The following is a 13,452-nucleotide window of genomic DNA, read 5'->3' on the forward strand; positions in this document are numbered from 1 at the left end:
TTCTTGTGCAGTGTTCACAACAGTCTATACCAATCTCCATTTCTGCGGCACGAAGATGTGCGTCAAACTGAATATGAGGTATTTCCCAAAGGCTTGCTGCTACTTATAGTGAAAGCAGACTGCCAGCACTGACTGGCCTACCCACTGGGGAAGTTTGTCTGCTCTCAGGCCATGAAGTTCATCGATTGTGTCTGAAGTCCTCCAGTTACATCTTCCTTGTTTTCTGTCATGGAGTTCACTGGGTTAGGCGGGCTGCATAATAGGAACTCTGATTACATCATATCTGGTCCTTGTTTCTCTGTCTCCCACAAAAACCCTAAGGTTAAGTGGCTTAGTCCTTCTTGATATGAAATGAGAACTTGAGGGATGTCACAAATTCTTTAGTTTCTCTATAATGCTTGGTTTTTGAGATTCTCCTCCCTAGTGACTCACAAACAATTCTGAATTCCTTTTTGGTAACAACACATTTGCGCCAGTGGGAAGGTTTAGGGGGCAGCAGTATTTTGTGGCTTTGAAAGCATACCCGGAAAGGTCTCACAAAAGTTATGTTGTTATTATTTATTAAAGGCAGTAAGAAGAAACCAAAAACCTCTTGATTTCTTCCTCATAACTCCCTGAGGGAAGAGTCTTAGCAGACATTGTCTGCATCCGTGAATACAGCAGGCCAGAGCTTAATTGGGGATTTTTGCCACTGCTTAAAGAGGGGTGCTAACTTCATAAGCTGGAGATGTCCTCACTGCTCTCCTTATCAACAAAGAGAGTTTATAACATCACTGCTACTTCCACGTCTCAGACTCTGCTAGGACCCTTCAGAGTTCAAGAACAAAAGAGTATGTCTTAGATTACATTAAAATATCAAGAGATTTATTTTGTGCAACAACCACAATTTGTGGAGATTCCCCATGTAATTAATTATTCTGTGATTCTGTAAGGTCTTCTTTCTTCCATGTGTTGACTATTTCATAATAACAAAGGTTTTGGGCATTGCACTTGCATGGCACATCATCAGAAGCCATAGAAAAAGCCTTTGTTCCAATATATAAGCAAGTTAACTTGGGTACCCACCACTGAACCAATATCTGTGGCCAGAAGGTTAGATTGCTTTGGTTGGTTCATTAATGTGCACATTCCATTGCTGAAGTCAAGAACCTCATGATCGATAAGTTAGGCATCCTCAAAAAGAGCAGCTCTGGGGGACAGAATGTTTTGAAGAATGTCTGCCTAATGCACAGGTTGCTGGGCTCCTATCCTGTCTTAATAATAATAAATGCTGTACCCCATGATATTCACCGAGAGAGCAAAGAACCATGGGGATTCAAGGACCAATAAAACTTGGCAATATCAGTGTTGGCAGTAACTGTAACAGTCAGTAAAACAAACAGTAAACCTCTGTGACTCTGTGTGAACCCCAAAGAGGAAGAGAGCTCAGTAAGGGCTGGGATGGAATCTCCTATACCCTGGTGGCATATGGCTTAGGAGTTGCAGTTAGGTTGATGAAGAAAATGCAGCTGGGGTATTTTTTGTAGCATAGGCTGTCAATAGAGATTGATGCTGCTGTGTAGCCTGCGACTAAATTAAGTTCATTTATCAACATAATATGAAAAGTTTAGGGGAAAAGCAGCTTAAGAACATTTTTCATGAATAAGAAATAATGGCTGGAAATCAACATGACAATTCCTATTATTCCCAGTTTAAGATGTGCAAAAGGGTCATTGATAATGTCTACCTCTTCTGTTTTACTTTAGTAAAGGTAAGAAAGATTAATAAAGGCTCTCCTGAAGGGAGATTCGTTCCCTTTAATTTTATTTGCTCACATAATGTTGAAAATGTTTCAACTGAAAATACAAATAGCTCCAGGGTTTCTGAAATAAGACCCCAGGCTGTTGAAACAGCACCATTCTTAGTACAGTCTACTAAATTAACATATTATTTATTCATTCAGGAAACAGTTATGATAACTGGTGAGAATATTCTTAAATCTTTTCGAGAGTGAGGCTAAAACAACAGTTCTTTCCAAATTTCCCATCAAAGTTTCCAGGCTAAATAATGCTTTGGTGCCAATAAATTTTGGAGATAGGGCTAAAAAGTTTAGAGCATTTTGAGAGGAATTGTGTCAGATGAATGTTTGTAAGTTCAGTCTAATATCTAGGTAGGTCACTATGGAGTAAGTTTTCTTGATTGCATTGGATTTGAAACTGAATGCACATTTCCTAGTTAAGGAGATTTTTATTCAAGATCTAGCACTGAACAATATGGAGATTTCTCTAGTTCGTTCTTCTAATGGATGTGTAGATGATCTGCTTTGTGAACAGCTAATTGCAATGTGATGTGAGGAATCTTAGCTTCTTTTTCTAATGTGTAAAAATCTATTGGTGCTTCACAAAAGGCTTTAGAAAATTATAAACAGAAGAAAAATAGATTAGAGGCCATTATACACTTAATGATATGCAAAGGCTGTTAAATTTGAACATGATTTTATTAGTGTTATTTAGAGACAAATGGATCTGAACAATTTGGAATGACAGATGTAATGTCTTTATGATGAGATCACACAATAACAAAGTAGAATTAAAAATTATTCATATGCCGAATTGCATCTTGACTTTCATAGATCTCAGTTCATAATAGTAGGCAAAATTGCAACTGTCTTATAACTCCAATGGTTTCTGTGTTGTATCTGCGTGAAAGATAACTAGTATTTTATTTCAACAAAATAAATACACGCCTTCAAAGCTAGATTCGCTATTTTACAGGTACTATACAATTTAGCCTATGTTCTCTTATGTGTGCACTGATTGATTTTAAGCAGCTTGGAAAGAAAAAAGATCACTAAAATGCTATTCACAGTTTAAACCAAGTGAAAATATCTGATGAGAGCGGAGCTTTCAGGGGGCAGAAGAATAAATGGCGTAAAGAGAATCTCAGCATTTTCCCTCTTTCATTTCCAGGTCCTAGAAGTCTGTCTTGTTTCTTAGGTAAGAAAATGTCATGGAACACCACTGACACCTAGTGGCCACATATAATGTGCACGTATGTGTTTTGTTTGCTAGGAACAAAGGATGTAGCAAGAATACAAACTATCTTTAGCCCACACCATTTTTCCTTTACCCTAATTTGGACCTGCTTTTATTATTGTCAGTTTATTCCTCCAAACCAGGTGCATAATGCAATGAATAGCAGAGAGTTAATGATAAGGGGCTCCATCTTTAAGCTGCTAGAGAAACCAAAGAATAACAGATAATAAGAGTGTACAAGTATCTTTTTCACTTAAATGGAATCTGGTGATTCTACTATAAATAAAGAATAGCTTGAAAACAGATCCTGCTTCATGACACATTTTCATTATTTCTCCCAGGAGGCGTCCACTCAGAGGATGTAAGTAAACATCTCAGAGCTAGACTTTTTCAGAATGATACACCGTTGAGAATGTACAGATAGATGTTTTCTGACCACAGCTCCCTTGGCAGACACTTCCAGGGCAAAAGGAGGAACGAGGGACAGGAAAAGATAATCTTAAAAATGTCTTGCCCAGCTGCTGATTTAGTAAAGAAAAATACATTAAAATAATCCAGAGGATGCATTATTTCAAAAGTTAAGAACTCCATGTAACCATGAAGCTTCCCAGGCTAGGTAAGGAAAATGGAAATTCTAAAAATCTTTATTCAGTCTCTTCTCTGGCCTCTCCAAGATGTCGATCTTGAGTTCACTGTATTAAAGAATAACATTCTAGATAATAAAATAAAAAGTAAGAAGTGTAAACAAATTAAAGACAGATGTGTACCTCTGTATGTGTCTCCTCAGAATTGTGCATGCCTAGGAACAGGCAGCATTAAAAATGTCCCAAAGACCCAGGCACTGTGAAGGTCCTTGAGTGACCTTAACGGATGTATTTAACCGTCGGGAGGAATCCACTATAAAAATGGTGTCCTGGAGCCAGCTCTTCTCCGTTCACATGCTTTCCTCCTGCTCCAAGGGATCTTTGCGTCTCTTGCATGGCCATTCACAATCCCTAAGTTGAAGGAAACAACTAATAATAACAGACATTCAGGCAGCTTACCATAGCGCACAAAGTGTTTTCACTTCTACTTGTTAAAAGTAAATGTTACCACTGTTCCTCCAATTTATAAAAACTGAGCCATGAGGAAATTGTGGAAGTTTTTCTAACAGGAAGTGGAAGACCTGCTGCTCCAGCGGAGCCTTCTGACCACAGAGTTTCATGTGATAACCGCTGACAGGTCTTATCCCTTCCAGAAATATCTTGAGCTATAGGGAGCTTTAACAAGGAACCTAAAAAGCCTTCAGAAACTAAAGGGTTAACTACGTGGTGTGGATTGTTTCAGATCATGTCTAGAGTACTCGTTTCTAAGTCATAAGTAGTATCTCGACCTGGCTTCTCCATACTTAGCCCTGCAGTGAGAGAAAACGTCAGCTTCCAGCCTGGCTCATTTGGGAAGTAATTCTATGATATCCTAGATCAATGTTTTGCTGTTGATCATCAATTATATCATTCTTACTAAGTGTGGCACAAATTTGTATTTGCCATGTCTCTGATTCACGTAACCAGTTGAAGAAAACTTTAATCAGTTCTCTGTAACACAATAGCTAAATTACTACCTTTAATGTACTTTAATTACTATCTGATTTATTATATTTCTGGAAGTATCAGTAATGAAACAACTCTCTATTTCCCTATTCTAACCTAAATTCAACAATTACACTAATCAACTCTTCATGCACATATTTTCATTGTACCTAAAAAAAGAAACAGTGGAAGTATTTTTAAATAGTCATAAAGGGGAAGAATGCATTCTGGAGGGAATTCAGCATTCTTGCACTTGACGTCTGGCACTGCTTTCAACAAAATGTGTGATCCGGGAAAACGCACTTAATCTACACCAGAATTTCCATATGTGGGCAAAATTGTTTCTGGGCCGCTTAGTTTTACTTGTGTTCAATTCACAGGTTGCCAATCATTTATTGGTAATTAAACAAACAGCTCAAACTATTTGACTCCTTGTTTCATTGTAACTTTAGTCTTGAAGCATACATGAGTATGTCTCAAAGTACCCAGACAGAATCTATTTATTCTCTAAAGTCGTCATGACAAGAAATACACAAAGAATCAAGAATATTTATATGTCCCCCGAGAAAGGTGGGCATATATATCAACATAGGAGATTGGAAGAAAATTATCATTTTTGCACTCACTGATTTTTCAGTGTTTGTTGGGAAATTTGCTATTGAAAAAATACTGGTCTACGAGGACTTTGTTTTGAGAAGCGAGGGACCACATGGTATCAAGACATTTGTAATCCGGACACCTTTGGAGTAGGAAGGACAGATATGGAAGAGAAGAAACTGAAGGATTAAAGCAAAGAGGATTTTAAAAGTCTTAAAAGATACTTGTTAGGAGAGACGTTTACCTACTGATTACCTGCAGCTAGGAAGAGTAATTGTCACAATAAAATTCAAAAGAATACATTATATCAAGACTTCCTGAATTATATATATATATATGTATATATATATATATGTATATATATATATATATATATATATATATTTATAATTTTTTTGACATAGGTTCTTGCTAAATTGCTCAGGCTGACGTGGAATTAACAATTCTCCTGCCTCAGCCTCCTCAGTAGTTGATACTGGGCTCTGGGCTCTCTATGTACTTTAAGTCCAAAAAGGAATTACTGAGTGTATCAAGCATCAGATAAACAATTTCAAGTACTATGTACACAGTTAAAGACTAAAAAGGAAGCCAAACAAAAACTGAAAGCTTATTTACTTTTACTTTATGTAGCAATCTTAAAATCACAGTGGCTAGGTTTTAGAATTGATACTAACTTCATGAGACAATTTCTCTTGTAATCCAAGTACTCAATGCAAAAGCCTAGTATGCATAATGGGATCAGCAAATATTCGTTAATGAATGAGATCAGAAGCAATAGTTGGTAACTGGGGTGGTTGGAGACAGGTACTTGGACTTGGGAGAACTGACAGCTTACACAAAGACTGCTATCTAAAGAAAGAGCAAGGAAAAAAAACCAAACAAACAGAAGCCCACTGATTTATGATGATCCCATACCTGTTATTATCCTCTGATTATATAGCACAGATTAACAAAAAACAATTGTCATTAACAATAATGAATGAAAGTCATTAGGAAAATACCAAATTCTGTTTAATATGCCACATTGAGTCAAAGTCAAGGAGAGAGTTGTACAATGAACTTTAAAAATATTTCCACTGGACAGGATGAAAACATCCAGTTAGAATACCTAGTCCCTTGCCATGGTAGATTTCCTTTTCAAAATTTAGTCACGATGATGTAATGCCATGTACCTTAGACCCTTCCCCTCCAATTCTTTGTTCTATTCAAGGGCATCTAACTCAATAGTATCTCTTGTAGACATTGAAAGGGTGCGTTTTCTTTGTGATTTATGGTGTCTCCCAGTACAGAATTTTAATATATTCCACATATCAGATCTTCCTGTTTCAGTTACAAAACAGTACAGAATTGGATCAGCAACACAATTCAGACTCGTCAGTGCCACAGTGATTCTATATATTGCGTACGTCTGCTTTCCAGACTTGTTTTGGTCACTGAGGTTGACGTTATGCTCCAAAATGCAGCGGATCAACAACATCACATGAAAGGGTGTAAAGCACAGGACGAACGTCAGTGTGATGCTGATAAGGAGCTTTATGATTCTTATCTTTTCAGGGTATTCTGTGGCCTGATTGTGCCGCACAGCTTTGTAGACTTTCTGGTTGCAAATCAGGATGATGACCAAGGGTAATGCGTAGCCTGTACACATCCTGAAGAGATTGAGCTTGATTTGCCATTTCTCCAATGGGTATCTGTCATAACACAAAGTGAATGGTGTTTGACCATTACAGTATTCAGTAGGGGTTTCATCTTCCCACAGAATGACAGAATTAAAGATGGATTCCATTATCCAGATGAATAGGCTGACCATGAATGCAAATTTTCTTGTTCTTAGCAGAAGAAACTTCAAAGGGTAAACCACAGCTAAGTACCGATCAATGGCAATGCAGGTGAGAAACCCGGTACTGCTGTAAAAGTTTAAGTACATGAAGAAAGCACTCCCTTTGCACAAGGCAGCAGAGAAAGTCCAGTTGTCCTTATTCAAAGTATAATCAACCCACAGAGGGAGAGTTAATGAGTATAGCAAATCTGACAGTGATAAGCTGAAGAGGTAAATTCCTAGTTCATTTTCCTTCTTTGCTTGCAGAAAAGACACACATAGAGATCCAATATTGGCTGGCACACTGATTATGATCACAAAGATGTAGATGATTGGGAACAAATAATGATCCACGTCATGCTGTTCTTCAGTGCACGTGCTGTTCATTGTTTCTTTCTTAAGGTAGCAATGACATTAGATCCTAGAAGGTAAACAGGAAAATAAGTCTTGCCTCATGGCAGTTTATTTTCAACATCACATTTTCTTTTACTCAAAATTCTTCTCCATTTTCCTGTGGTTTCAAAAGGTCTAATCAATTCATCAGCGCTTCGAATGGGTGGGAGTGTATCATACGGATTATCAGTAGTTGGAAGTCAGAATCCAGGCTCCTGGACGTTGGCTAAAATGATCAGTTGCTTTTAGCGAACTACAGTCTGTGGGTTAATTGTCACGGATCACTGATCTAGAAATTCCCAGGATCAACTGGAGAGTGTCTTAGCTTCCATGCAGTGTTGTCTCAATTTAATTTTCTTCATGAATCTCACAGGGGATTGGTGCAAACATGAATAGATCTAAGGCTTTGTATTTTCACAGAGATTCGTATCTTTAAAAAGTACTTTCATTTCTGGAGTGAAAGATGAACTAGAACAGAGTAGATGTTTATAAGATTTGTCACCTCATTATGATTATGATTTTGAAGTAATCTTATTGCATTTATTGAAGATATTTAAATGGAAAGAAATTTAACTGACTTTAATAAACAAAATCAAGAAGAGATATTTTACCTATTTCAAATAAGAATTGCCCAAGGGATGTTAGATTAGAGAGAATTATATTTCCTCCCAGACACGAACAATCAAAGCTAAAGTTAAGTCATTTTAACAGCTAAATAGAAATTTAGATATTTAGTAAGTGCTTTTGGTGTGTGATAAATGCTATGGTGGCATAATTTTAGATGTTTACTTTCTGATGCAAGCTAGGCAAAAGTCACTTTCAAAGTTACCTTATTGTCCAGGAAAATATTTTCATGAAAAAATGATAAATTTGACTTTCAAAATATAGCAGCTTGAGAGCCTCAGTGCAGAATTAGATAGCCTTATCTCTTCTGTTTATCTTTTACTTCCTTTGTGAGTTAACTCACTTTGCTTCTCATATATTTTCATATGTAGAAGGGTAGGATGGCTTTGATTCTAAATAAAACCTTGTGAACATCAAGTACCACTTTTATTAGGTTTGTTTATTTTTAAAGCTACAATGCCATAAATTCACATGAGAGTGCAATATTCATATTTCTCTTCAACCTGGAATAGAGAAACGTTTCTGCACTCTTTTGTAGGTGGGGCTCTTGCTGGTTTGGATAATTTACTTGATGGGGACCTTCGTAGGAAACTTTTCATGGACATCATGAAGTGCATTAAAACCACTCCCTTCCACGTGCTGATAAATCTGGAGCATGAAGGAAATTTTCCATGACAAGGCTCAGGATTCTGCTACTAGAGCGAGCCATATCCAGAGTACATATTATATCTCACTCTTAAAATAAAGAACATAAACTACCAAGATTTTATTTTGTTGCATAAAAACACAAGTAACATTTGAAAAATAGCCTTTTAGATAGAGAACCTTCTAGAAAGGGAAAATTAGGATGGATAAAAGGAAGTGGGAACTGTGATGAGAAACACGAGGGAGCACAAAATCTCTGGGTACTCTGGAGGCGAATGTGCATCTGGAGGAAATAACAGAGTCCGTGGATCAGAAAAAACTCAAACTTTAGTACTGTAGGTAGGAAAGGGTCCCTACTGTAGGTAGGAAAGGGTCCCTACCGTTCCACACACATTAGAGTCCAGGAGCCTCTCCTTTTAGGGAAAAAGTGAGCAGAAAACAAGATAAGATAAGATAGGATGAGATAAAATACCAAATGTCATAGATGCTTGCACACCACAGAGAAAAGTTGGCAAGTTCCCTACCTCAGTTTGGTTTCTGTAAGGAGCCATTCAAAAAAAAGTTCACTGACTATGCATGGCCTCTGGCAGGTCTTCACTTGGAAATAAACTTTAGGGTTACCTATGTGCGTAATTGTATTAGTTACCAAAAAATATGAACTAAAACCACAATAAGATACTACTCCACAGCCACCAGAATGAATGCAATGGAAAAAAGGTTGAGTCTTGGTGAGGATTCAGAGCATCTGCACAGTCATATACTGTTGGCTGGGAAAACTGGTGCTTAGGTGTACTACACACTTCAGCAATTCCACTTCTAGGTACATGCTCAAGATAAACTCATCCATGTTTAGTAACATGTACCAAGATTAGAGGGTTCACAGTAAAACTGTTTGTAATATCCTACAACTACATGCCCATTAGCAGTAGAATTGGTATAGTAACAGAATTGAATTCTACATACCAATAAAAATGAATGAACTATTTCTACATGCAGTAACATGGCTGAAGCTCAAAAATGTAATGTTGAGTGATAGAAAAGACAAAAACAAAAGAATGTGCACTGATTAAAAAAAAAACCACAGGAGTTAATCTACACTGTGAGGAGTCAGGCCAGGGTTAGATTCCAGGGACGGGGCAGGAAATGCTGGAAGAGGGAAGGAGGGGAAGTTCTGAGATTTTGGTAATGTTCTGGTTCTCGATATGGGTGCTGGTTCCATGAGCCATATCCAGTTTGTACAAATGTGCCAACCAGTACACGCTCTCTGAATATACTGTTTGTAAAACTTGATCAAGCTGTGTACTTAGGATATATGCATTTCTTTCTGCATAAATAATTATTACAACTAAAAAGTTGAAAAGTGTAACCAAAAGGTTGTACAAATTGTCAACCATTGCGACAAACAGTATCTGTTTGATATACAGATGGACCACACGTGTCTTCCTAAGAAATAGTAATTATTTCTTATGTACAAAGTAGTTCAGGAAAACAATAAGTAAATAATCCAAATAGTTACGGAAGTTTTTCTAAAATTAATATGTACTGTATGAAAAATAAATAAATTCTAGACTCATAGAAGAAATAAACACAAATCTTTCCTTGAGGATAACTTTCTTATCCTAGGCTTCAAAGAATCCCACAGACAGAGTTCTAACAAATATGACTTTGTTAGAGTACATACCTATCGCATGCACACACACACACACACACACACACACACAGAGAGAGAGAGAGAGAGAGAGAGAGAGTGAGAGAGAGAAAGAGAGAGAGAGAGAGAGAGAGAGAGAAAGAAATAAGCTACTATGTGTCAGACTGAGCAGAAACAAGAGAGGAAAATTAGATCTATAAAAGTATTAGAGATACATTGATGCATGTTTAACAAACTATTTAATATGGTTAAATAAATAAAAGTGGTTTGGTACACATGAGTAAGAAACAAGAGGATATAAAAATGACTAGGCATATATTAAGATTGAAATGGACTTTCTAAAAATAAAAAAGATACTAATTAAACTTAAAAAATGAAGCCACTAATTAGGCCCAGTTGAAGAAAGAGTTAGTGAATTGTAAGATAGAACTAAAGAACTTGGTGTTAAAAAAAAAATGGTAAAATACCAGAGAGACACAGAGAGAAGATGACAGGCTGCCGTGTGTATTTTTGAAATTGCATAAAGGTAGAAAAGAGGGACTAGGGAAAAGGCAATATTTACAAAGGTAATTGCTGAGTGTTTTCTAGAACGATGAAGGACATAGAATCCTGAGATACACGAGGCTTAGAAAACTCCAAATAAGATAAAAAATACACAAAAATAGAAACCTATACTCAGATATGTGGCAATCAAATTGAATACCAGCAAAGCCAGAGAGAAAAAGGGGGAGTACTCGTAAAAAATAAAGTTTGGCTGATAAAGGATTCATCACCAACAATCATAGAAACCAGAGACAGAAGATTAATATTTCCAGACATCTAAAAGAATGTCATCTTGTAGCTGCTTTCTCAACAGAACCAAAGCAGAGCAAAAATTAGAATATTTTTCATGCAGCCTGCCACTGAGAAAACTTACCCCCAAATTCCTTGCATTAGGACCTTTTAAGGGATATAGGCCAACAAGAAACATGACAGTAGGATAGAGTCCGAGATGCAAGAGCGAGCAAGCAGCCCCGGGGGCCCTGAGGACTGCCCAGCCCTCGTTTGTTCACTTACCCTGAACAGGAGGAAGAAAATGAAAGCATGGGCACAGGCACTCTCTTCTTCTTAATCAATGTTTCCAAATAAGTATGCATTGCCTCCTACACACACACACACACACACACACACACACGCACGCACGCACGCACGCACGCACATGCACACACACAGATTAGATATGTAAAAGGAAGAAACAATTTTAGGAAGGTTTATCAAGTTCTCAGTGCAATGAATTTCTGTCACTGTAAAAAAAAAAAAATCTCTCGCCTTGCAGAGAACAACCACAAGACTGGGCAGTTTGACGAAACAGACACCAGATCTCTTCTCTGTTAGGCAACCAGGGCAGTAGAAGCTTGTGGTTAGGAGCATGGGTTCCAGAGAACTTGGGAGCTTCACGGCCCTCGGGAGATCTGGAACTCTGTGTCTGTTTGCACTAAGTTCTAGTTTCCACATGAGCTAGTACCCACCTCATGGCGGTGTATGAGACAGCACAGGGGAAAAGCACCTAGCACAGATTCACCGAATTTTAGCTGATGCTGTTGTTTCAATGATAACATCAGGAATCTGCTGTCTTTTGTGCTGTCCCCTACATTTCCTATAGGGAGATTATTTGTGGCCTCTGGTCGCAGGGCATAATGGAAGGGCCAGAGGCATTGTGTGACTTGTGCAGTAATGCTTCCCATATGATGCCTAGCATTGCAGATAATACTTGTTAACTGAATGGATGGGGATCCAGAAATTTAATGGGCTATATACTTCCATTATTCAAACATCTTTTCAAATGTTATTTTGACTACTTTAATCAGATTTTGAGAAAGTTGCTTTTAGAAAAGGCACTGACAAGTTTTAATTTTAATTTTTACCAAATGTCACAAAAATATAACCTGTACTATAATTAATTTATATATATTCTTAACCAGCTCTTGGTTCACTTTAATGGGCTTTTACCCAAACAGGAGTTTATCACCTAGTAGTGGAGAATGATCTGTTCAGAAATATCTAAATATAATACACATCAATGCAAAAGGAAACTTTTTCTATCACATAATAAGAGATGCTTGCTTTCATTTTTCAGTTTAATAACCACTTATTAAGACTATATTTCAGGCACTGTGATAGTCACTCATTAACAAATAACTACTAATATGTCTTGATACTGGAAGCATTACATTCTAACTCTGCATTATTTCTAATGGATACAAAAAGTGTGAGTTTAGATCGTTGTATGATGAAGAAATGATGCCAGATTGCTCTATAGATAGGAGATGGTAGGATTTTTTCTGAAAATTCAGTTTGCCATTTCCTGAAAAGAAAACAGACCACAAACATTCCTCTTCTGAAATAATCAGTTTTCTCTAACAGTAGTTCTAAATTTAAAATTTGGGTTTCTCTGACTACTGTCCAAGTCAGAGGAAACTGTGTATCTTCCTCATTTCTCTTTCTCAGTAATGATTGCATTACCACATTTATATAGCCTAAACAAGATAAAGCACCCCAATTGTTGCTAGCAATCACATCAAAGCACGTTATCCAATTTTAAAATCTTATACTTACCACCGTTTCTTAGGGTAATGATTTCTGTCCACAGAGGTGCGTGATGAGCCTGCTTGCATCAAAAAGAAAAACCAGCACTGTTGAGGGGACAGGAAATTGCACTCATATTTCATCATAACCAATGAGGAAGTAGCATCTTAATGGGAAGGCTAACATTAGCCAAGTTTCAATAAAAAAGTCTCTTAAGTACTTTTAAAAGATGTTTTGCTGTTTACTGTACTATAATCTCAGCTTAGTTTTCCCATTACATCTTAATTACAAGTGCATACTGTCTATAGGTTTTACTTAATAGAATATGTGCTCAGTAAATTCACCCATTTGTTCATCCCATCAATAAATATACCTATTATATTCTTAGAGCACCATGATGCAGGGCCTGGCTCTTGCAGAAACAGGATCTAATACAGGAGAAAACACAGTTCAATAATAACCAGCTGCACTGGCAGCATTAGAGATGTTCAGGTAAGGCAGGGTGAATAATTCAGATGATTAGAGATGTTCAGGTAAGGCAGGGTGAATAATTTGGATGCTGCAGCACCATTCAGGTGA

General features: G+C 37.2%; 1 protein-coding gene across 6 annotated transcripts; it reads right to left on the reverse strand.

Moving 5' to 3' along the window:
• Positions 1 to 494: 494 nt before the first annotated feature.
• Positions 495 to 13,013, reverse strand: Gpr65 (G protein-coupled receptor 65). 6 transcript variants are annotated; one of them, XR_010044754.1, is made up of 2 exons: positions 12,904 to 12,990; positions 495 to 4,009 (listed from the first exon to the last, which is right to left on the reverse strand). XR_010044754.1 is itself a non-coding variant. In XM_063240801.1 (2 exons), exon 2 carries the CDS (start codon positions 7,383 to 7,385, stop codon positions 6,381 to 6,383), a length of 1,005 nt encoding a protein of 334 aa, XP_063096871.1. In that variant the 5' UTR covers positions 7,386 to 7,859; positions 12,904 to 13,013; the 3' UTR covers positions 6,173 to 6,380. The 6 variants fall into 6 exon arrangements, 4 of the variants coding, with proteins under 4 accessions (XP_063096871.1, XP_003472511.1, XP_013010824.1 ...); XR_001201849.2 differs by lacking the exon at positions 12,904 to 12,990 and adding an exon at positions 11,365 to 12,897; XM_063240801.1 differs by lacking the exon at positions 495 to 4,009 and adding an exon at positions 6,173 to 7,859 and having other exon boundaries at positions 12,904 to 13,013.
• Positions 13,014 to 13,452: the final 439 nt, after the last annotated feature.

This window comes from Cavia porcellus, unplaced genomic scaffold, assembly GCF_034190915.1.
Source record: "Cavia porcellus strain 051 isolate PalLab524CR breed Dunkin Hartley unplaced genomic scaffold, mCavPor4.1 scaffold_31, whole genome shotgun sequence".
Classification (NCBI taxonomy): domain Eukaryota; kingdom Metazoa; phylum Chordata; class Mammalia; order Rodentia; family Caviidae; genus Cavia; species Cavia porcellus.

Bases quoted from the DNA above. Each gene is read 5' to 3' on its own strand.
- Gpr65 (XM_063240801.1), bottom strand. From the start codon at position 7,385: ATGAACAGCACGTGCACTGAAGAACAGCATGACGTGGATCATTATTTG.